The following is a 22,678-nucleotide window of genomic DNA, read 5'->3' on the forward strand; positions in this document are numbered from 1 at the left end:
CAAATGTGATGTGCAGGGTGTGGTTGAGTATGAATATAATGTGTATGTCCCTCTTCATCAAACACACATACCTGAGTGAGAGTGCGACGTTCCCACGCACTGCACAGGGCAGGTGCCTCAGAGGGAAGGCACTGCACAGGACCTCTGCCAGCAACTGGAAAAACCTCTGAAATTTGCTGCTTTTTTTCAAATTGATTATGAAAATTATAAAAATCCGTGACTGTTTTATGAACTGACACTTTAGAGATGCAGCACTCAGAAAGTTTGTCTCATCATCGTTTGTGTTTTTGTAGATGTAAAGTGCATCATACAAAGTCTGCTCAGAAGCTCTGAACACAATCAGTGGAATTAGGAGTGCCTGATAACTTGTCACGTACAATCACATCAGCGGCTGAGTTGCAATGTAGAAATGTTAGTTATATCAGCTGAGGAGGAAGATGACAAAAGTGTGCAAAAAGCCGGTGACTAATTGTTGTGGAGGAGAGGAGCTGTTTTTGTTTTGTCATTTGTGAAGCGTGCTCTTTCCTCAGACAGCTGCAAGATTCTTAAGAGGTTTTAACTGCCATTCAGAGCAGATTATTTCCAGGCTGCAGAACACAAAGCAAAGGCGTTTTCTTCGCTATCGTCGCATTTATGAATAGAGGTACAGGTGCAAAACTCCCTTCACATAACACGTCAGATGCATACCTTGATTCACTATAAATGTTCAGCCTAATCAAGTAAAATTGTACAACAAAACCTGGGCAAATTGGCTTGATTACTTTCAAAAACAAGGGAAGGAGGCAATGAGCAACTTAAGAAGTAATGACGCAGAAATTAGAGATTAGTAAAAGGTACAAGAAAATTACCTCAAAATGAGTTTTTAAAAAGGGGAGGGGCACAAGAAAAGTGATGGCAAACACTTTTGTTTCAAAGGGTTAATATATAGCAGGTTCTAACCAGTGTCCTGGCTTTTGTTGAATGGCTTCACTGTTGCATTGTCAGGCCTGCGCATCTGAGGCTTCTGCCCTGATTGTTTTATAAATACCCTCAGATGTAAATATGTAGGCTATAGATTTGTTTCAACAAACAAGAATAGGCCTAAAAATTATAATCAAGCCCCAGATCTAATAATCTGTCACTCCATTTACACTTAATAAACATACTTAGTTACATTCCACTGTTAACATAAATACATAGATTTAACCCTTTGAAGCCTGGGTTGACATTACTGCATTTAGATGCTATTACATTTTCAAAACCTTTAAAATTTAAGCAAATGGTTTAATTTATTTTTAAAACATTTTTTTTTTAAAGTCAATGAGAGCTTGGCAAGAACTGTTGAGAGAAAATAGTAGCTTTGGAAAATTATTTTAAACAAAATAGGAAAAAAAAGGTCCCCACCAAAAAATTATATTTGTAATTGTCATAGTTATATGTTTTAATTTATTTAAATAGTTATTAATTATTATTATTTTTAAGCACTTTGATCTTTTTTTTTGTTTGATTGTTTTTTATTTTTTTTCTTTGTTGTTTTTTGTTTTTCTTTTAAATTTAGTGTTTTTTGTACATTTTACTTTTTTTTCCTTCCTAATTTTTGGGTCATTTTTTCTTTAGTTGCTCATTGCCTTTTTTTCCTTTTTTTTTTCAAGAGAAACCAGGCCACTTTGCTCAGGCTTCAAAGTTTTTTTTCCAACTCAAGTTCAAAATTAAATCTATAATTTTTAAATGATAGTAGTTGTAAACTATTATGCTGGATTCAACACTTATTACTAACACCCCCCCTAATATTTTTAAAATCATAATTCATAATTAATTTGTAAAGAACAAACAAAAAAGTTAGGTTAAATAAGGTGCCAGAGTGCATAAAAAAACATCAAAATAGAGCTTGTTCCATCAAAAAAAGGATCCCCATGGACCCCTTTACAGAGGTCCGCACTAAGCCCCCAATGTCCTCAAATCCTAGAAACGCCTTGAATCACAGTATGTAGTAGTATGTTTTTTTGGGGCTTTTTTTGGGTCTTTTTTGTCGTTTTATTGATATAACCATACTCCCTGCTTCAGAAAACAGTCTGGCAGCTTTTTTTTTTACAGGGAAACTCTGGGCTTCACCTTCGCTGTGTGACTGGCATTAGTCATTAGTGTAATGAGTGTTACTACCAACATATAACTTAACAGGTAAAACATGAACCATTGACTTTCAACATAAACCTTCCGCAACATTCATTCCAAGTGACAAATCAGCCAAGTGGATACAAAACTAACTGAGCTGGTTAACAATTTAGTGACTATCTATCTATCTATCTATCTATCTATCTATCTATCTATCTATCTTGCTATCTAATCTATCTAGCAATAGTTTTGTGTAATAAACGGTAGATTTATTAGTCATTTTTTAAACAAAGTTTAAAAAAACAAAAAATTTTATTTGTCTTTGATCCTGCTACATCTTTGGAGTTGAAGGATGAGTTGATTAAAATCAGCAGCTACTATGAAGATTCCATTTGGTTGCTTGGTGATGTTCTTGCTGATGGCATCATTCAATTCCTGCAGTGCATTTTTTGAATTTGCATCAGAGTGGTGGTTTGTCCATATGGCTCCCAACAAGGTCCGTCTATCCAGTGTAATAGCTTGATCCGGGATATTAGGGGTTAACCATGTCTCTCTGTGAAGATGTGCACAGAGCAGTCTCTGACTTCCCGTTGCTGAGTGAGTCTCAATCACATCTCATCCACTTTATTCTCCTGTGACTGGACATTAGCCAGAAGAAGGCTTGACAGAGGAACAGCTCTCGGTCCAAGTCGGGTCACCCTCGCCCTGATACCGGCTCTACTCCTTCTCTTCGTCCAGCGCATTCAGTTTTATTTCTCCTCTCTGGTCTGACTGGCCGCTAGGCATATGCCATTGGTGGGGATCCTCTCGCGGTCTGCTGCATTTAGTCCAAACTCCACACATCTTTCCCAATGTTGATGTTGATGTTGAAGCAATTCTCTATCATAGAGAAGTTGTGCTTCAGCAGAAGGGGCCATGGTGTTGAAAAAATGTTAAAATATAGCAAAAAAGTAGCAAGGATTTTGAAGAGCTGCAGGCTGCTGCATTTACATGTGCTGCCATCGTCGACGTGTTGTGTGCAGATATGTATTTACTTGGAGTGGGCCAATGAAAAAGCATATGTAGTACAGCTCACATTTGCAGAAATTTGCAGATATCTCATTAAAAACTTAATGTCATAATACATGGAGCGCTGGTTTAAATTATGAAGTGCATATTAACAGTGTATACCACAACAAAAGTGCTACCTACCAGGCAAATCTGTCAGCATGGGAAGTGGAATGGAAAGATTCCCTGAGGGGAGGGGCAAAGTTCAAGGGAGGTGCCGGATTCAACACATATTAATGTATTTGTTTGTTCACACCATAGACTGTAAAGATGGATGACATGCCCCCACTTAATCCCGCTGCTCAAGTGAGGTTAAAATATCCGGGATACGAGCGTTGCCATTTTGTGGGGGTGATGTCATTGAGAGCCGGAGCTTGCGCAGTAGCAGACATGGAAGTTCACTGCAAAGTGGCAACATTGGACGACTTGGGATGAGGACGTGTTGGTCTCTCCACACAGAATCAAAGTGAACAGAGAAAATGTGTGTGTTTGTTATGGAGCTGTATCATCAACTAAACACTATGTTGTCTGACTGTCCAGAGAGGGAAACCAGGCGTTTCGTGAAGCCATGGCTGGACTAGAGAACCATCCACGTGTCAGGGGCCTGTCCTTTACCTCATTCCTAATCCTTCCTTTCCAGAGGATCACAAGGCTCAAGTTGCTTGTACAAGTGAGTGTGCCAACTTGAGTTAAAAGCTACAAATAGATACTGTACAGTAAAATGTTGAGACTCTGCAGTGAGTTTTGATTTATTTGAGTAACACATTGGGTTTTGGTGGCATTGAGGCTTCTGTTGTTTATATTTGACTTTGTTTATCACACAGAATATCCTGAAAAAGGCAGAAGAAAACTCTGAGAGGGAAGCAAATGCTATAAAAGCACATCATCAGCAACTGGAGCAGGTGAGCATCAGTCAAAAGGCGGGGCCCAAGTCGGGTTGAGAAAGGCAGTAAGTAGGTTGTAAGGATGGTGTCAACATAATGATATATCATTATAGTGATTTGACTATCATTGTGTCAACACATCTATTTACATACATGAAAGGACACATTCCTGGTTGAATACCTTGTATCACAAATAATGCCATTTACACTGATTGTTAAAGATGGAAGATGAAAAGAATGAACTTTTCAAACTTGTAAAACCATTACAAATAGCTTTGCAGTGTTTTGGTGCTGGACATCCTCCTGCTTTGTATCTCACAGTCCATCAATACCTGGAGCATTCAGTCGAAAGCCCTACAAACTGAGATAGCCCCTTGTAGAGCTGATCTTAGTCTAAAAGCCCATTTAGACCTAATCTTTTCCTTTATTACTTATTTTGAATGATACTGACTGTGGCAGAGTACAGTGTTAAATATAGTTCAAAAGAAAACAAAAAAAAAAAACGGGTTTGCTTATGCCTTGTATCAATATCAGGGCAGTCAGAATACACTTAACTGACCACTAACAAAAAAATCGTGAGGATAAACAATAAGATAAATAAGATAATTACCAAATAAGGAGCAAGTCTCTTCAATTTATTAAAGACCCTTTAACCCTTTGAAACCTGAACAGCATCGCATGCTGCTTTCTGGAGTTAGAAATTGTTCTAACACAATTCATCGCTTCTTTTCAGTCATCCTGTACGTGAGAATTGTCCAAATCCTCTTCCCATTTGAACTGAATATTGTCCTTATATAGTGAATTACAAATAAGTAGGTTACGAAAATTGTTTTTTAAAAATGTCTAGGGATAAAAAGAAAAAATTATATTTAGAATTTCAATAATTACATACTCAAAATTATGCTACAGAATTATTATAGATTTTGTAAGCACTTTTTCCAAGACTTCCCTTTTTTTATTATTTATTTATTTATTTATTTACATATTTTCAGGTTTTTTCTTTGTACTTTTTATACATTTCTTACAAATTCTTGGCTCATTTCTTCTTTCGTTGCTCATTGCCCTCTTCCAATGTTTTTGAAAGACATCAAGCCAATTTGCTCAAGTTTTAAGGGGTCAAAACATTGTGTTCATGTTGTTTGTTTTCTTTGTAAATGAAACGAGTGAGGCATAATTGTAGGGTATAACCTGTTTAAACTGGGTGAGGCCAGAAACGCTGCCAGTATCTCTGACAACTAGTTGCTTAGAAATCACTCACAGTGGTTTCTCTGATTGGAGCTTGTAAGTCAGGTGTGACTGGTAGCCCTGCCATGACTTTGCACCTTGTCCAGATTATAGCTAATTTAAAGGAACTCATGCTCAGTTGTGTTTTCTGTCTAAACAGTGGCTCCACAAAGCTCACAATATTCAGTGTGCCTTTACCCTGGAGGCTAAACCAACAGGATATTAGTAAAAGTCGGGGTACAGCCTCCTCCTGCAGCCCCCTCCTTACATGATGTTAAAAAGTCAAATTATTGTGTTAATCAGCCTAAAACTGGACTTCTAAAATACATGTTAACCTGTTAGTCCAACTGAAATTTTACGAAGTCAAATTTCTCATAGCCTAGAGAATGCGGTTGGGGGTTGATTTACTCTTTAATGTATATGCCTCAACCGGACTTGAACTGACCCAAGCGTTCTACTTATGCTCCATAGCCCCTATGCTGGGCTTTGACCTACAAGTCGAACAGTGTAAACTCAAAGAAGGGAAGAAAACAAAAAAAGACGAAGGTACCATGTAAAGCGTAGAAAAGTTATCCATGTTTTCACCAGTTTCAATAGCAGTTAGCTGAGAGGGGGCACATTGCCACCAACCACAACGTAGTCCGACATACTTCCTTCAATAAATGGATTCTTCCCCGGAGCTTGTATACTGGGACAAGGACAGAAGTCCACTTAAATGGCCTAATCAAGCGGTAACTGTAGCTCCACTTAACTGTGCATGGAAATGTACTAATTGATTTATTTAATGGTAATTCATTGCAGAGTTGCATTTAGCACATTCCCTCAGCCCCTCCTTGCCCTGCTGTCTCTGTTTATATGACCACAAATCAGACAAGAATTAGCTGCTAGCCACCCCATAGTCCATTGGTTCCCCACTGCTGTGGATTGCCTTCCCAATAGAGGAGTGGACATTAGCTTAGAGGACAGAGCTTCAGTCAGCAGCTGCTGGAATTCAGCCAGCACAATCCGCCCTAGTACCTGGTGTCACAGTGCCAGGTCTTCCCTGTGTAACAGCAGCAACAGAAAGTTTGCTCATCTAACATGAGTCGTAGGTGCAGCCATCTCTGAAGCTGCTGCCCAATCTCCTCCTGGAGAGGTGCTCTGTAACGGCCAGCACTCGAGGCTATCGCTAACGTTAGTGACATAAACTTGAACTTGAAGCCACAGCCATGAGCCTTTAGCTTCAGTTAGCAAAAAGCAAAACTATTAGCAATATCTTCTCTCCATGTCTGAAATGCTACGCCAATTATTACAGGTGCTTTATTTGGTATATTGCCAGACTCTCTTTTCTTTGGAAAAGTAGCTTTGTCTGCAGGAATCAGCTGAATCAGGCTTTCACCTAAGGGACCTGCACATGCGTCTGCATTTATAAAAGAACCAGTAGGAACATCCTAGCCCTCAAATGAACTGTGATTGGCCAAAGTCTTCTAAAGCCTTTAAACAGAGCCAAGTGGAGAAGCAGAAGTCTAGTTTTCTTTCAGTCCACTTGAATCACAAAATGCTCAAAGCCTTTGGGATTTTCCAACAATGCCCAAATGAAACTGCCTATCCCAGCTTTAAGGGAAACATGTCTGATTTGACAGGACAAAATTCATATGTGGAAGTAATGTCAGTGCTTAATAGTATTCATTTCCCTGCTGACTCAGACTGATACTACTAACAACAACAAAAGCACAACAGAGTTTAAAAATTACAGGTTTAGGGTGATGTGGCACTATCAAATACACCATAGTATCTCAAATGGGGATTTGTTGTGAAAAAAGATTGAATTTCTTGAGAAGTATTGATATTTGCTTTCTCGTACATGTTTTATTAGTACATGCAAGGACAAGTCGAGCTCAAGCCTCCTGGCATGAATTACAAGTGCAGCCAGTGTTACCTTGGAACTGAGTTCCAAAGTTATTTTCCATTTTATTGAAATAAAAAAGAAAGCAGCAATTTGGATTTATGTGGGGTTTTTTTCTTTTCTTTTCTTTTCTTTTTTCTTTTCTTTTCTTTTCTTTTCTTTTCTTTTCTTTTCTTTTCTTTTCTTTTCTTTTCTTTTCTTTTCTTTTCTTTTCTTGTCTTTTTAACCAGTTTTAATATTGAAAAAAATGTTTTCGTACATTCCACAACAATGAGAACTATATATAAGATATAAAGAAGAGTAAACAATATCATACAGTGTTTTAAGGTTTGGATTGATGGTGTGTATTTTTGTCTTTCTCAGATCGTGAAAGATTGTAACGAGGGTGTGCGGAAAATGAGTCGCACTGAGGAGCTTATCTGCATAGAGAAAACACTGGAGTTTAAGTCCAAGGTAAACGTCACCTCATGGTCTCTTTTATAAACATAATGAGGTCACAGTTTTGTTTTTAGAACGGTACATTTTTGCTTTGGTTTTTTCAGTGCATTTCTTATAATATAAAGCCTTGCTGATGTGGCTGTACCAGAGTGAAAGGAGAGGTCAGCACAGTCTGTTAGTAACAATCAACAGTCAGACAGTGCAATACAGTAATGTTGCTCAAGCTTAAACGGATTTGCTCAGACCATAGCTGTGTCCCAGTTTGGAGACCACCGTCTACTAGTCTGGATTTCAAGACTGAATACGTCATAAGTAAATAAGTCCATACCATTCCAAAGTTTTGAGAAATGGCTTTCTTTTGCCCTGTTGTGGACATGTTTATCCTTTGCAGCCATCTCCCACAATCTAATGTGTACTATTTAAAGGTGTGAGGACTGGAAGTATTGCACCATCACATCAAATTTCCCTTGATTTTTTTATTATTAGTCAATCATAGATACATCACCTAAACAAGACCAATTAAATATGCCTCTGCAAGATGTTTATTGACTGCAAACAAGATGGATGAGCAGAGTGTTTTTTTAAAAACAACTATACACTACAACTATAAACTACTGATTCTTACTCAGAAATAATATTCACCATTACATAAAGAGGGCACTGGTACTTAACTTACGGCTCACAGGGCAAATCTGTCCCGCAATAGAGTGCCGGGTGGCCCCTCATTCATTTTTCTAATTTACAATAAAAATAAAGTGATTCATGTTGGGAATTATTTTTGTACTTTTAGTATCTATAAGGTGCCAGAGTGCATAAAATAGCAGAAAATAAAGCTTCTTTATCTGAAAAAAACACCAGTGGAGGATTCCCCACACCGCCTAACAGAGGCCCTGTCCAAGCCCCTAATATCCTAAAATCCTAGAAATGTCTTAAAATTTTAGACACATCCTAAATTTCCTAAAATCCTAGAAATGTGCTTGAAATCCTAGAAATATTCTAAAATCCTAGAAATTAACTAAAATCCTAGAAATGTTTTTTTGCCTGAGTACATCGTCAGCTGTCATGCTGCAAGTTGTACATGCTTAGATGTAACTGGGGGAATTTCATGATGTCATTTAAGACTTTCTCATCAAAAGATTGTTGAAGAACTTTGTCATGGACATTGGCACTACACGAGCTTACAAAGTGAAACATAAGCTAACAATAATGGTTTTTATGGTAACATTAGCTACATTCAAAATACATTGGTCTCTAAATCACTAAAATTTTGTGATATAAATGATAATTAAGGCAAAACAACCCCAAGGGCACTGAATTGGTGAGGTCTGGCACCGTAAATAACGGCACAACACAGTGGAGGCTACTGTCCTGCTGGGATGGACTGGCTATTGGAAAAGCTTTAGAGTCTTCACAGGAAATGGGGGCAGAAAAACAAGTCCCAGTGCATTTACACAGCATGAAAGAAACTATGAACAATATGACATAAGTCTTGACAGTTCTGACAAGTTCAGGCAGATACAAGGAAATGCTGCAGATGTGGCAGAGCAAGTCATGTGGCAAGAAATGACAGGTTGGTAAAAAATGCCATACTTGTGGTAGGGTGGGGCACATCAAAAGAGCATGCAGGAAAAAAGTTTGAAAATTAAAAGACTCAAGGGACTGAATAAAAACTACTGTTCATCTGTCACTCAGAGTCCATCAAGTCACAACAAGATTTCTGTCATGTCTAAAGTGACCAAATATACAAACTAAAGCAGGGATGACAGGAGGCCAGGGGCAGCAGCCCCATAGATGTTTCTAGGATCTTAGGACATTTCTTAGGGCCAGATTTGGCCTGTGGGCTTTAAGTGGAGTATCACTGAGTTAAAGCGAAGGAATTGCACTGTCAATGAAAATATATATACAGTTTGTTTTGAAATTATAATCACTACATTGTCCTTTGTCCTCTTTTGTCTCCTTTAGTCTGTGCCCATCATTTCCCACTCGCGCTGGTTGCTAAAGAAGGGGGAAGTGCAGCTAATGGCCGGTCCTAAGAGCACTAGGACCATGCGGAGTCGTAAGCTCTACCAACCAGTCTTCTTGTTCCTCTTTAACAATCTGCTGCTGGTCACCAAGCGCAGCTCCAGGTAAACTGTTTTAGAGAGGTGCTCAACTGACTGATCGTTATGATGTTTTTTTTTGTGGTGCTGTGTGCGTCATACAAAGAGCCTCTTCTCATTGGCATAAATGTAATAGAAAATAACAAGAAAAACGCCTGTCAGTTTTATGCAATACAGCTCAACTTCACCACAACCTGTGTGCGTGGTAACATTCAGAAACAATTCAGTCAAATATTGCACTGACAACAGCGAATGTTCATTGCATCAATTTGTTGTCAGTGGGGATAAGTTCCAGGTTCTTGACTCGTGCACACGGGCCATGTTGAGAACTGAAGATCTTGAAGACCAGGGCCAGCTCCTGGCCAATGTCTTCAATCTGAAACTGCTGGAGAACCAAGAGGAGCGACCAGTAAGCTACATGCTAAAGACCTCCAGTATGTGAGTATCTGACACAGAATCAGCTCCACTGATGTAAGAAAGAATAATGAGAGAAAATGTAAAGAATGAAAAGATGGGCTTTGGTCATCTTCCAATCAAACTCCAGATTGGTTTGTTTGTGAAAGAAACAAACTAACCACAGTATTTTGTGATAGTTATGTAAATATAGCATGAAGCTTAACCATAAATTTCATCTGCAGATTGTGATTTGTTGACAAAGTGGTCTAATAATAAGCAATCTTTATAAGATGTGTGTGTGTGTGTATATGTATGTATGTGTATTTAAATATATATGTTTATATGTGTAAAGTAAAAAGTAAAGTAAGTAAGTAAGTAAGTAAAAAGTAAAAAGGGGTAATATAATGACAGTCCGGTAACACTTGGAAAGTCTAGAAGAGGTCTTCAACTGAATTATTTATCCATATTCAAGTTAGTGGAGCACTAAACCAGTGCAGAGGTCATGCTGAATATCCTAGTAATTTTATATTTTGGCTTCATAGGCGAGCCCCGCCACTGCTGTTGTGTCCACTTCCATGACTGGCTCTAGATAGGACCATTGGTTGCAATCTGCAAATTCACCACTAGATGCCACTAAATATACACACATTGGACCTTTAAACCAGGCCCACACTACAGGAGTTTTGACCTAAATTCTACCTGATTCACCACAGTTGGCAGAGAAATCAGGTTTAAGACCTTGGTCTCATGTTTAGCCCAGGATATAACACTGTAGTTTTTGGACAATAATGTAGCTCTATGGAGAACAAGATGAGATAAGATAAGAAAGAATAAGATGTATCAAGTTTTGGAATACACAGAAATTCATTTTTAATATGATAAATTTATTGTTTTTTGTCTTTCATTTGGTGTGTTAACATGAAGAAAGTGTTTAATTGTGAATTTGTGGGCTGACTGTTGGTTGAAATTGTTGGCTTTTACTGTATTCTACAATACGGTATTCCAAAAAACATTCCAAACAACATCTTAGTTTATAAAAAAAATATACTAATCTTAAGCTGGTTTCTCATTAATGTCTTCCTATGAACAGGAGTGATAAGCTTCGATGGATGTGTACGCTGACTCCAAACCGCCGCACACGCTTTATGTCTACCAGTGCCCATCAACCAGGTGAGACAGAACATCACACCAACACTGTGTCCAGTCCTCAACATGCAGACATGGAGACATGGATTTAAACTCTCTGTGATATGTGTCAGACTCTCCACAGGTGCAGTGCATTCAGTCATACTCTTCACAGGAGCCAGATGAACTCTCCATTGAGATGGCAGATGTTTTGAACCTCCTGGAGAGAACAGACGATGGTGCGTACAGGCGTGAATCTGCTTTATGTCCCTTTTAAGGCTGTTGTTTGGAAAAAATATAAGTTGTAAAGATATTGTGGGTGGTAGACACCAGGGGGTGTGTCATGGAATAAAGTTATATTCACAAATAATATATGGGTTATATGGTAATTAAGTGGCTTTGTTTTTGTTATTTTGAGAGTCACTGTATTTTAGTTTTTTAGAGGAACTTTTTGAAAAAAAAACCCTCCAAATCTTACCAAAACCGTGCAATCTAGTAACTCTGAGGCTAACAATGCTAGCAAGACAACGGTGGATGAAAACATGCTGCAGGCATTCTGAGAGATAGTCAAAGAAATCACTGAAGAAGAAAACAACTGCCTGCGAGAAAAAATAAAACAAGCCATGTCTCCCATTTAAACTGCCCTTAATGAACACAGTGACAAACTGAACATGAAGGGCTGAACAAGCTGGATGAACTCCTGGAGGCCATGGAGACAAGTTACGCACAGTTGTGCAGTGACTACAAAAAAACTACAGGTGTAAAGATGTTCTTGGTGAAGTATTGTTGTTTTTTTTTTCATCGTCGTGTCATCTCTGATCTGTGTGATTCCTCTGTATTCCAGGCTGGATGATGGGTGAAAGGCTCCATGATGGCGAAAGGGGCTGGTTCCCCAGTCGAGTCGTCGAGGAGATCCAGAGCAAGGAGGTCAGAGCTCAGAATCTGAGAGAGGCCTTCAGGATCCAGCAGGCTCAGGAGGGTGGAGGAGGCCCGCAACCCGGAGGCAGGATTGGTGCAAGGGGGGGGAGACGCCCCCCACGGGCCTCCAACTACTCCAACCCTTGAATTGATCAAACAAAGGAGAGCGGTGAAGTAACGCAGTGAAGCAGTAACAGTGATGAATGTCACCATTCAGGGCTATATGCACTAAAAGAAATAATCAGGATACATGTGACTTCAATCCTATACAATGACATCTTGTCCTTTTGATTTTCACTTAGCAGTCGGTGGATTTAGAAATTCACATTTTCCGTCTCAGTGATCTGGGACAAATGATCAAAGCGCTTGAGTCAATAACTGTACAAGCGAAGTTGCATGTTTCATATAAACGTGTGCTGAAGGTGTTTTGCAGGCCCACACACTGCGGTGTGTACTGCATGGAGCAAAGCTCTGTGATTGGTCAGGAGAAAGACACCTAAAAGGTCTTTTAACGGTACTGTAAACATTACTCAGCTGCATGGGCAAGTTTTAAAAAAAAATTTTGTGTTCATTTCATTGTAAAATACCTTTCAACACTGATTAGCCCATACTCACAACACAAACAGTCAGGAGTACGGTGGCCTTGAGAGCTCAATGCACTGCACACTAACTAGAACCCCAGAGGAAAACTTAAACCGCATTTCCATCAAAAGCTTTCGGTTTCGGTTCTGTATAGCATTTCCACCGCAGACAGTGCTCGTATATGTGGGCCGGGTTGTTGTCACTCACTGCTCCGTCCAGCTGAACTCACTGTATTTCCTTGTACAGAGTGAAGTCTGCACCTCATTCATCGTCTACAGAGCAGGGCTTCACAGTGGCATTTTCAGAACAAAAAGGTGTCTCTCTATGGGATAGTTAAAAAACATAAACTAGTCGCAATTAGTCGCCTAGTGAATTTAATTATTTTTTCTCAGTCTACAGCTGCTGCTAGAGGCTGTGAAACATTGCATGTCACAGTATGAACAGTGGTCAAAGCAGCCATAGCTCAGCTCTGAGCACAGACTGTTGATTCTCTACTGACCAAGCAACAGCCTGCAGTGTCTCTAGCTCCACCCTTGTGTTCCAGTGTTTTTTGTGTCCACGTGACTAATGGAGACAACCAATTCTGAAATTTGTCTGGTACTGTAAAAGACTAATGCACCCACAACGGCAAACAGGCTGCAGTGGAATCCCCACTGGCAATTGCACAATATCAGTTTTTGTCCATTAAAATGCCATGTTTTTGCCACTGACAGACTCAGATTGTTATTATTAGCGTCTGGCAACATGACAGAAAGACCCTACAGAGAAATTTTCCTTTATCTTTCAGTGGTCTGTCTGTTATTTCAGCCAGTCTTGCCCAAAGGTGTCAAAGGAAAAACAATGGAGAAAACACTAGTGAGCTAGAGAGCTGATTTGGAAAAGATTTCAGAACAATGATTCTCTTTGAGGGAAATGTGGTTACACACAAGTGACAACCTCTGAGGATGTGTCCAAATATGGTCACTTCTGGCTCCAGAATCCAATATGGCAACGGCTGCAAAACTCAAGACTTCAAAACGGCAGACCACAAACCAGTGGGTGAGATCACATTAGCTGCATCAATTTTTTTGTACAGTCTGTGGTGACAGACACTAAGAAACAGATTAGATCAGTGAATAAGTAAAGATGTTGTTGTTGTTTTGGTTGTTGTAAGACCCCCACAGTAACAATGTGAGCCTGTCAGTGGCAAAAACAAGCACTTTTAATAATATCAATTGACAGAGCACAGTTGCCTGTATAGATTACATTACAGCCAGTTTCACCGCTGTGGCTGCAGTCATCTGGACCAATTTCAAACATTTCTGTGATCATTAGTCAATTAGACAAAAAAAACATTGGGAAATAGTGTCCAGGTTCAAAGATACAAATTCTCTTCAAGCAATCAAATCCAAATAGTTTAATAGAAAATTAAACCCAATACAGAAACATGCTGCAAAAATCAAAAACACACCAAAATACACGCAGTGCATTGAACTTTTAGGGCCGCCGTACATGTATCTAATAAAATAATATTGTATGAAAATTAGCCATGATAATTTTAAAAGTCTGTGTCTATGAATATTCAAATAAGTGAGTCAGCTAAAGGGATACTTCACCAAAAATGTTTCTTTTGAGTATGAAACACTGATGACAGCCAGAGCTGACTGCAGGCTGTAAAAGGTCGCTCTGTAGAGAACAACAACTGTTGGAGTCAGATCGCTTCACAGGACACATTTTTACAAAATGACCTGATTCACACATTGGTGGTATCCCTGCTAATGCTATGGAGGGCAGATACAGCAGGAGTGTTCACTAGTGGGAGAATTATTTTTTTGCCTTTAAATGTAAACCTGTTCAGTCATTTTTGGCATTTGGCTACTTGTAGCACTTAGCTAGAGCATTATTGTCACATGATGGAATCGACATCAGATAGGTGACAACTGTCTGAGGTATTTCCCAGCAATCACTGCATATGATGAAGTAAAACAAAAACAATATCCACAGGGTGTTAACAATGTTAACAAGGGTGTCTTTACAATTTATAGCTGTATGTTCATATAACATACAGACTTTAGAAAGTGGATTGCAGTTTTACAGTGACCTGTTGTATAGTGTAGTGTAGTATTTGAAAGGTGATTGCACCCAAGTTAGATATGAGTTACTGTATTTGAAGGAATCTAAGCTAATATACTACCCAGCATAACTTGGAATAAGTATACAATTTGCACTACTGTTAATGTGCATTGCACATGGACCCCCAGCTGTAACAAAGTAACAGTCCTCCTGATTCGCATGCTGACCACAAGGTTTCCATTACAGATTTGCACATAACATAAGCAATATTATCAAAATGTCGATAAAACACAATTACGAGATGACTGCTTTTTCCATTGAGTGATGTTATGTAATTTCTCCTCTGGCGATAACATTCCAGGAAGCATGGTGATGGATGTTCAAGACATTAGCAGGTTTATTTCTATTGCAGCCACCACACTATCATTATTTCCAATCAAGGCCACGTAGCCATGTTATGGAGCCATAATGGAAAAGCGAGCCCCTTATACATGGGAGCGGCCACGTATAAGGAATTTCTGGGAGGTGATAGTCCACGATTTCACAGAGGTAATGTGGATTCAAACTTACGGATGATCCAATCAACTTTTGAAGAGTTCTGCGATGCAATAACAGCTCTTGTAGCGCCTGCCGTATCATGAGGAAGCCAGTTCCTTCATCATGTGTTTAATAAAAGCCAAAAAAAGTGTTTCCATTGCAGTTTTGCAAAATATGGCTTTTTGAATCATCTGAAATACCACCTCATGTGAGCAAAAAACCTTTTTTTACGATTAAGTTTTTTCGAAATTGATGTGTTTCTATCAGGGCTATTTTTCATTCGTAATTTCAATTTGCGCATTTTGAGAGTTAATGGACAACAGCCAACAGTCTGTTCTGTCAAAGAACAGACTGTAACAGTCGCTCTTTAAGTGAACAGTGTTTAATACTCAAAAGATACATTTGTGTTGAATATCATTTTAGAATTGTCAATATAATAGAAGTACGCACACACACACACACACACAAGGGATAAATCCTGTAATAGCAATTTAATGCCAAATAACTGCAATATGTTGTAACTGTATAGAATGTATCAGCACTATGAGCAAATATGGATCAGCATGATTGTAAAGCCTGTGTGTCTGTAAATGCAGTATATGTACAGTAAGGCCAACATTTGATGTTCCAGCTAATAATTACTAAATAATTGTTATTTCATTTTGTAAGATGTAAATTATTGTTCATAAAAAAGCATTAATCAGAGATGTGTAGTGATTTCATTATTTACAATACAACATGCTGTCGGGGACCAGATATGGCCTGTGGGCCAAAAGCTGAGTATCACTGCTGAAGGCACTCTTGATGGGCCCCTTTATATCCTCAGCTACTCTTTCTAATGTCTTTGTAGGCCTGAATAGCTTCATTGTAGGTGGCTGATGTTATATTTTCAGTGCACCACTTTTCAATTATCTATAGTAGCTTCCACATCACTGTATTCTGTATTATGCATTGCAACAGAAAGCAGTACTGCTTTAAAGTAAAGGTCCAGCTCGTAAGATTTAGGAGAATATATTGGCAGAAAGGGGATATAATAAGTATGTTTCTTTTTTTGTAGTGTGTAATCATGTTAAAAAAAGAATAGTTGTGTTTTTGTTACTGTAGATGAGCTGTATATATTTAAATAGGGGAACAGATCCTCATTTACGGATACGTTTCAACAGTAGCCCAGAACGTACAATTGAAATGCTGGCTCAAGATAAGGACATTTGCATTTTTGCATTGGCCACCATAGTTAGCAGCCTGTCTGCAACAAACAAGGGAAACTGCTTTGTAAAGTGGAACTGCTTTATTCAGTGTTTCTTCTAGTAAAAGTCACCTGGAACATTTGTTTTGGAGAGAAAAAAATCACCGGACTCATGGGTGAAACTCCAGGGTTTGTTGGACCCATCCTCCACCTCTTCTGCCCATCTTATGGGGTCCTTTGTGCTCCTTATATTATGTTGTAACCAGCAGCATTTCAACCTGATGCTGTCTTCCAGAGTAGTGATGGATGGATGGATGGAAAAAGTTTAATTTCAAAACTAATAATCATACTTTTTTTGGTTTCATGCATTTCATGTTTTGGCAGCAGGTCACTAATTAGTTTGCCATGTTAGTATGCAGTTAAAAGTACTTTCCAAAACCTCTGAAAATAATGAGCTCCCTAGTGGAGGAGGTGCCAGAATGTGGACAGCGGTAATGAGTTCCCAGTTCTTGGAGGTGTGAGAAGTCAGGAGAGGAGGCTGACATCTATCTGCATCCCCACAAGACTATCACTCACACTTCTAATTGGTGTTTATGTTGCATCAATTATTACTCCAAACACTAAGTTTAACTATTTATCATAAATGTAGTTTCCAATAAGGAACATACAACTTTAGATTGCAAGAAATTTGTCTAACATGCATGTTCTCTGTCCATATTTTATTGTACTTTTTTTCATATGTTGAAGAAATACAATTGATTGGGGGACATGTAGAGGTGACAGGCAAAATACACAATACACCAAAACACACAATACACCCAAAATACAGGCATGTAAAACCTTTAGAAAAGTGTTGTTTCAGTCGGATCGTGTGATAGCTGGTAACTGAAGTTTCTGACCCAAACAGCCAAGCGCCAGGGTAATACTTTACACGGCACAGAACAGCTTCTGCGTAGAAATATAGAAGTTATATAGTTAAGAAATGTAGCTCCACCGCCTGCCCTGATTCTGAAATCATCAAATGTTGCCTTCTTTGCAGTGTTTTTGGCATAAGATCCTGACTCCAAAAGCTACCTTTTGAATCCACATGATACGCAGCAGAATGCTGCAGGTGAGAATGTGGCTAGACAGAACCGGTTGCGGTGTTATTATATGCCGGTGGACGGTCGGACAGCTCCTGCTGTGTCAGTATGACAGGTGACCTCATTTGCATCTGCATGATACGCAGCAGGACAGTGTTCAGTTGAAATGCAGTCAGTAATTATGTAACATAAAGGGGGTGCTGGTAGGGCGGTGGATGGGTCCAATGTTTCCTACACCTTACCATGTGCCTCCTTCCTCGAATCCTAACCATCTGTGCCAGCATGTTTGTTGACATCTTGCCAGTGGTTGCCATTGGCTTTTGTTGTCTCAAAATAGCCACATGCAGCATTATTCCACCATGTGCTTTTGTTGATATCACAGTAGTGACATCCCAAAATGTAAATGGCTGATGCAGAAGGGTACCTTGAGTGTAATATGCAGACGTGGAAATTCACTGCAAACAGCAATTGACTGACCATTTGCCCAAACAGTTTTTCACAAAGTTACAAAGTTACAATCAAAGTAATGTTTTTGGAACGTATTACAGGCATCAAATTTCCAAATAAGTGTATATACTTTTTTATTTCAAAAGTTAATCAGTTTAATATTAAACATCTTGTCTGTACTGCACTGAACAGAATATGAGTCAAAAAAGATTTGCAAATCATTGCATTCTGTTTTTCAACGTTATGGGAATTAAAGTTGTAATTTGTAAGGTTTTGTGAAGGGATATTCACCATCTACTGTATATTGTCCTTTGGGACAGACTGTCCAACCATCCTTCCTGGGGGTCTATTACTTAACCTCTGCTGCTGGCCACAGAGACATGGAGCTCTTAAGTACAAGCTGACACTGACATTTGTCTAGCCGACTATGGAAGGTAAGTGTGGGATTGAAGTGTGAATGTGTTGAATCTGCTTTGAGAAGCTACCTAATGTTCATATGAAGTGGTTTATGAGTTTTTCAGTGATTCAAATGTTGATGCGAAGTGATAGCTAATCATCACTGGCAGAACATAAATGCACTTCTCAACAGTAACTTTTTACAGTTTTTACTGATCTTCTGTTTTTTGTTTTGGCAGAGGTTCAGTTTCTTTTAATTGACCTCTATCCCAATAAAATAAAACTGTAGGTTTCTAGCCCCAAAGCTTTTGCAGTTTGTCAGCTGTCTACATGTATATATATATATTAATGAGCACATTAAAAATGCACATAAAAACAGATGAATGGAACTGTACCTTCTGATGTCTGGTGTAAGATCTGCCCCACTGCTAAAGAGTTTTATCAAAGCTATGTATATTTGCAATTTTATTACTGAATAAGACAATGGAAATAAACTTGCAAAGAAAAAAACTTGCAAAGAATGTTTCGCCAACTTAATTGCCAAATGAATCCTCTGAAACCTGGATTTACTTTGTGTTTCTTGTGGTGCATTCAGATGCCTTTAACAAGCATTAAAACCTTTGAACCTTGAGCGAATAGATTTATTCCTTTCAAAAACATGGAAATAAAAGGCGATGGCCAACTTGGCAAGAAATGTCTCTCAAATTGCAAAAAAAATGTAATTTTGGAAAATTGTTTCTTAAAAACGTTAGCAAAAACATGTCCAGAGAACTATGCATATATAATTATCAGTACTTATTTATTTTTACAGAATTGATATAATTTTTAAGCTTTTTTTTCAGGTCATTTTCTTGTTTGTTTGTTTGGTTGATTGATTGTTTTTTACCTTCACACTTTTTTGTTGTCATTTGTCTGTTCATAATTACAAATATGTAATCATGAATTTCTGGGTTATTTCTTCTTTAGTCTGCTAATTGCGTTCTTTCTGTGTTTTTGAAAGAAATCAAACTAATTTTCTCAAGTTTCAAAAGTTAAGGTGATATTGAAATAATTCATTCTTGTCCCCCTCCAAATAGATGGAGCCAGTGCTCTGCTATGAGTACAGAAACGATTCCTGCCTGAGGACCATCTATCCTTTGCCCATACGCATCACCCTCTACGTGATTCTTGGAGTCACAGTCGTCCTTACAGTGTTTGGAAACCTTCTCGTCACTGTCTCCATTACTTATTTTAAGCAGCTTCACACTCCAACCAATTACTTGATTGCTTCTCTGGCTGTGTCTGACCTTCTTTTGGGCCTTTTAGTCATGTTCCCCAGTATGATTCAATGTGTAGAGTCTTGCTGGTATTTTGGTGACGTCTTCTGTGAAGTCTACATGAGTTCTGATGTCATGTTGTGCACAGCATCAATTCTAAATCTGTTATTCATATCACTTGACCGACACTATGCTATTTGCCATCCTCTATCATACAAAAGAAAAATATCTGTTAATGTTGTGTTGATCATGATTCTGCTCACTTGGAGTATTTCAGCTGTCATAGGTTTTGGAATGGTTTTTCTGAAGTTAAATCTTTGGGGGATTGAGGAGTTCTACTATAGCCACGTTGCGTGTGAAGGAGGATGTGTTTTGTTTCAGAGCGGACTGTCAAGCACTGTCTCATCACTGCTTTCCTTTTACATTCCAGGAATTATAATGCTTGGCGTTTACCTTAAGATTTTTCTAGTGGCGCAGAGACAATTACACAGCATACAGAATACAAATTGTAAGAGCTCAGCAAGAATATCAAACACCAGCCAGACAAAAGCCACGAAAACACTTGCTATCATAATGGGGGCATTCCTTTCTTTTTGGACTCCTTTTTTTGTCTGTAATATCATTGATCCCTTCATTAGCTACTCAACACCACCAGCACTGTTTGGAACACTTGTATGGGTGGGCTACTTAAACTCTACTGTCAACCCTGTCATATACGCATTCTTTTATAGCTGGTTCAGAAAGGCGTTTCGATTATTCACTTCAGGTAGCATCTTTAAATCTGACATCTCAGAGGCAGCACTTTTCACAGAATAATAAATGAATACTTCTGAAAAGATTTTTATTTTATGACAAAATGGTTGAAAATAAGGTAAAAGGTCATTTTGCTTCAATTGATTTGCTAAAGGTCATAGGGGCCCACCTAACTGTGACTTTTTTTACGACATTTAAAGGCAGAAGTGATGTCACAATGAGGCAATAGATGTGGGCTAAAGTTGTTTATTAGCTTTATTTTAATTGCAGTGTATTTAATGTTGAAAGGAATATTGTACACTTTGGCCTGAAAAGGATATCCTAGTAAACACTGGGATTAAAACCAGGGGGCCTGACAGGTCCAGGCTTTTCTGGAGGGACCAGGGATTCTGTCTGTTCCAGGTTCAACACTCTGCTAACCTTTCCAGTCCATGACATTCTCCATCTACTATGCCAGACTCCTGAATGAAAATGCAAAACTCATATGTGCCATGTAAATGTATTAAAGCAGTACTTCTCCAGAGAAGTGCAGTAAAGTCTGATTTCTCCCTTGTGTTTTTGGTTCCTGGCAGCTCCACACCGATTGTGACACAAGCCCCTAACATGTCATATGCTGATGGTTTGATGACGTGTCATTCTAAACACCCAAGTGTTAAGATCCTCATGGTTCAAAGTATAAAAATGGCTATCAGACATCTTTTCTAGTATTTATTATAATAATTAATTATTGTAAAGAATATGATTTAATTTACATTAAATCAGCATGTGGGGTACCCCTCTCAAAAGGGATAATGAAAGTCAGTTAATGAAATCAGCCTCATAAAATACACCTAACTATTTGGAACTCTGATTAATGATTTAAATGATAACAATATCCAAAATTACTATATCAATAGTAAAGATAAAAATCACAACAATATATCTTTGAATAGCTGTAAATCACAGCTGACAACGTTAAACAGTCACTTGTTATGTTCCCAGTCCATGAATGAAGGAAAGATTTGCAGTTGTTAGCTGGTGGTTGTCCATTGTGGATGAGCCTGGCTTAGAAAAGGGGGGTTTCAGTGCAGTTTTTGCTGTGTGTCAGTGGTGAAATGAGGATGGGGCTTGTACTGCCGCTCTTTGGGTCCTCAAAAAGGTACCAGATCTGGGCTAACTCGGCTTTGTTCTCCTTGTCACTTAAAAAGTAAGCTAACTTTTTAAGTGACAAGGAGAACAAAGCCGAGGATGGATGGATTTGGATGGATTTTCTTTTGTTCTACAGGACAAAGCATGTGTGGTCACTATTTTCAGAGGACTGAAAAGTCTCCAAAAGTCCAGTTAAGAGGTTCACAAATGAACTAATCATCTGGAATCCAGTAATCTCAACACTGGTTCTCAATTTTGAAATGTTACAGTTTCATCTGGGAAACTTCTACAGCTGGTGCTATGTTATTGTCACACCAGTTAATTGCAGGGTGATTTCACTTCAGCTCCAAGCAGCTTCATTCTGCTGTGAAGTGCAGCCACACTAAAAGTTGGGGATAGTTTAACTTGAATTAACAGGAATTGCGGGCAGAGAATACTTCAGTAAACACAGTCCAGTGATCTCTGAAACACAAGAACACGCTTCCAGGCCACAAAAAACAAACAAAAAAAAGAGTTATTGCGGTGAGCCAAGGACTTCTCATATCCATTTGGTCTTTTCTAAACCAGTCCTAACAAAGTACTGTGATCATCATAACAAAAAGTTTTTAAAAAAATGGTCTAATAACCTCTTATGGGCTAAACATATGACTTGTGAGTGCTTTTAAGATATTAGACTCGTGCATCACCATAATCCTTTTATCTGCAATGGTATGGAACAGAAATCCCATTTATTCACCATTAGAATTTATTTTGCATTTAGTTTCTATTGGTGCAATCGTGCCACCATATTACACTTTTCAATGACTTCACCAGGAAAAAATGATAACCTTCAAAGTATGAAACAATTAACTTTTTGTAAGTTTTGCCACAACACAGAACATTGTGTGTTGGACTGTTTTGCATACATTGATAAAAGAGTCTCTGATTGGACAGCTCAGTATGCCATCTCTATGCTGTGTCTTTTATTTTCAGCACAGAGATCACCAGTGTCTCCCGAGAACACAGATCTGTGTATCTCTGTTGAGGTTATGGCATATGTCTTTGAGTTTATGATGACTTCTGGCCTTTCTCAGGAGCAGTTCTGTTTTCCTGGCTCTAACTCCTCATGTGTTAGAGCACAGTTTGGAGTGGGGACCAAATTTGCCCTCTACT

The 22,678-nt window shown here is 38.6% G+C and overlaps 2 protein-coding genes across 2 annotated transcripts in view; both read left to right on the forward strand.

Annotated features, from left to right (window-relative positions):
• The window catches only part of ngef (neuronal guanine nucleotide exchange factor), a 32,736-nt gene extending 19,713 nt beyond the window's left edge, over positions 1 to 13,023 (forward strand). The window contains exons 9-16 of the mRNA XM_042486148.1: positions 3,679 to 3,808; positions 3,963 to 4,040; positions 7,495 to 7,584; positions 9,532 to 9,695; positions 9,948 to 10,106; positions 11,155 to 11,234; positions 11,324 to 11,428; positions 12,034 to 13,023. Of these exons, the coding sequence (XP_042342082.1) occupies positions 3,679 to 3,808; positions 3,963 to 4,040; positions 7,495 to 7,584; positions 9,532 to 9,695; positions 9,948 to 10,106; positions 11,155 to 11,234; positions 11,324 to 11,428; positions 12,034 to 12,254 (1,027 nt within the window). The 3' untranslated portion in view covers positions 12,255 to 13,023. The remainder of the gene's footprint in view (positions 1 to 3,678; positions 3,809 to 3,962; positions 4,041 to 7,494; positions 7,585 to 9,531; positions 9,696 to 9,947; positions 10,107 to 11,154; positions 11,235 to 11,323; positions 11,429 to 12,033) is intronic.
• A 6,410-nt stretch (positions 13,024 to 19,433) lies between these two features.
• On the forward strand, positions 19,434 to 20,461 carry LOC121942859 (trace amine-associated receptor 1-like). Its single transcript, XM_042486149.1, has 2 exons — positions 19,434 to 19,754; positions 19,827 to 20,461. The coding sequence occupies exons 1-2, from the start codon at positions 19,466 to 19,468 to the stop codon at positions 20,459 to 20,461; spliced, it is 924 nt and encodes a 307-aa protein (XP_042342083.1). The 5' UTR covers positions 19,434 to 19,465.
• Positions 20,462 to 22,678: the final 2,217 nt, after the last annotated feature.

The sequence above is a fragment of the Plectropomus leopardus genome, chromosome 5, assembly GCF_008729295.1.
Source record: "Plectropomus leopardus isolate mb chromosome 5, YSFRI_Pleo_2.0, whole genome shotgun sequence".
Lineage (NCBI taxonomy): Eukaryota > Metazoa > Chordata > Actinopteri > Perciformes > Serranidae > Plectropomus > Plectropomus leopardus.

Excerpts from the sequence above, each read along its gene's own strand:
- LOC121942859 (XM_042486149.1), top strand. The coding sequence starts at position 19,466 with ATGGAGCCAGTGCTCTGCTATGAGTACAGAAACGATTCCTGCCTGAGG. Across the intron at positions 19,755-19,826 it reads GTATTTTGGTGACGTCTTCT|ACCGACACTATGCTATTTGC; the intron begins GTGAAGTCTACA and ends TCATATCACTTG.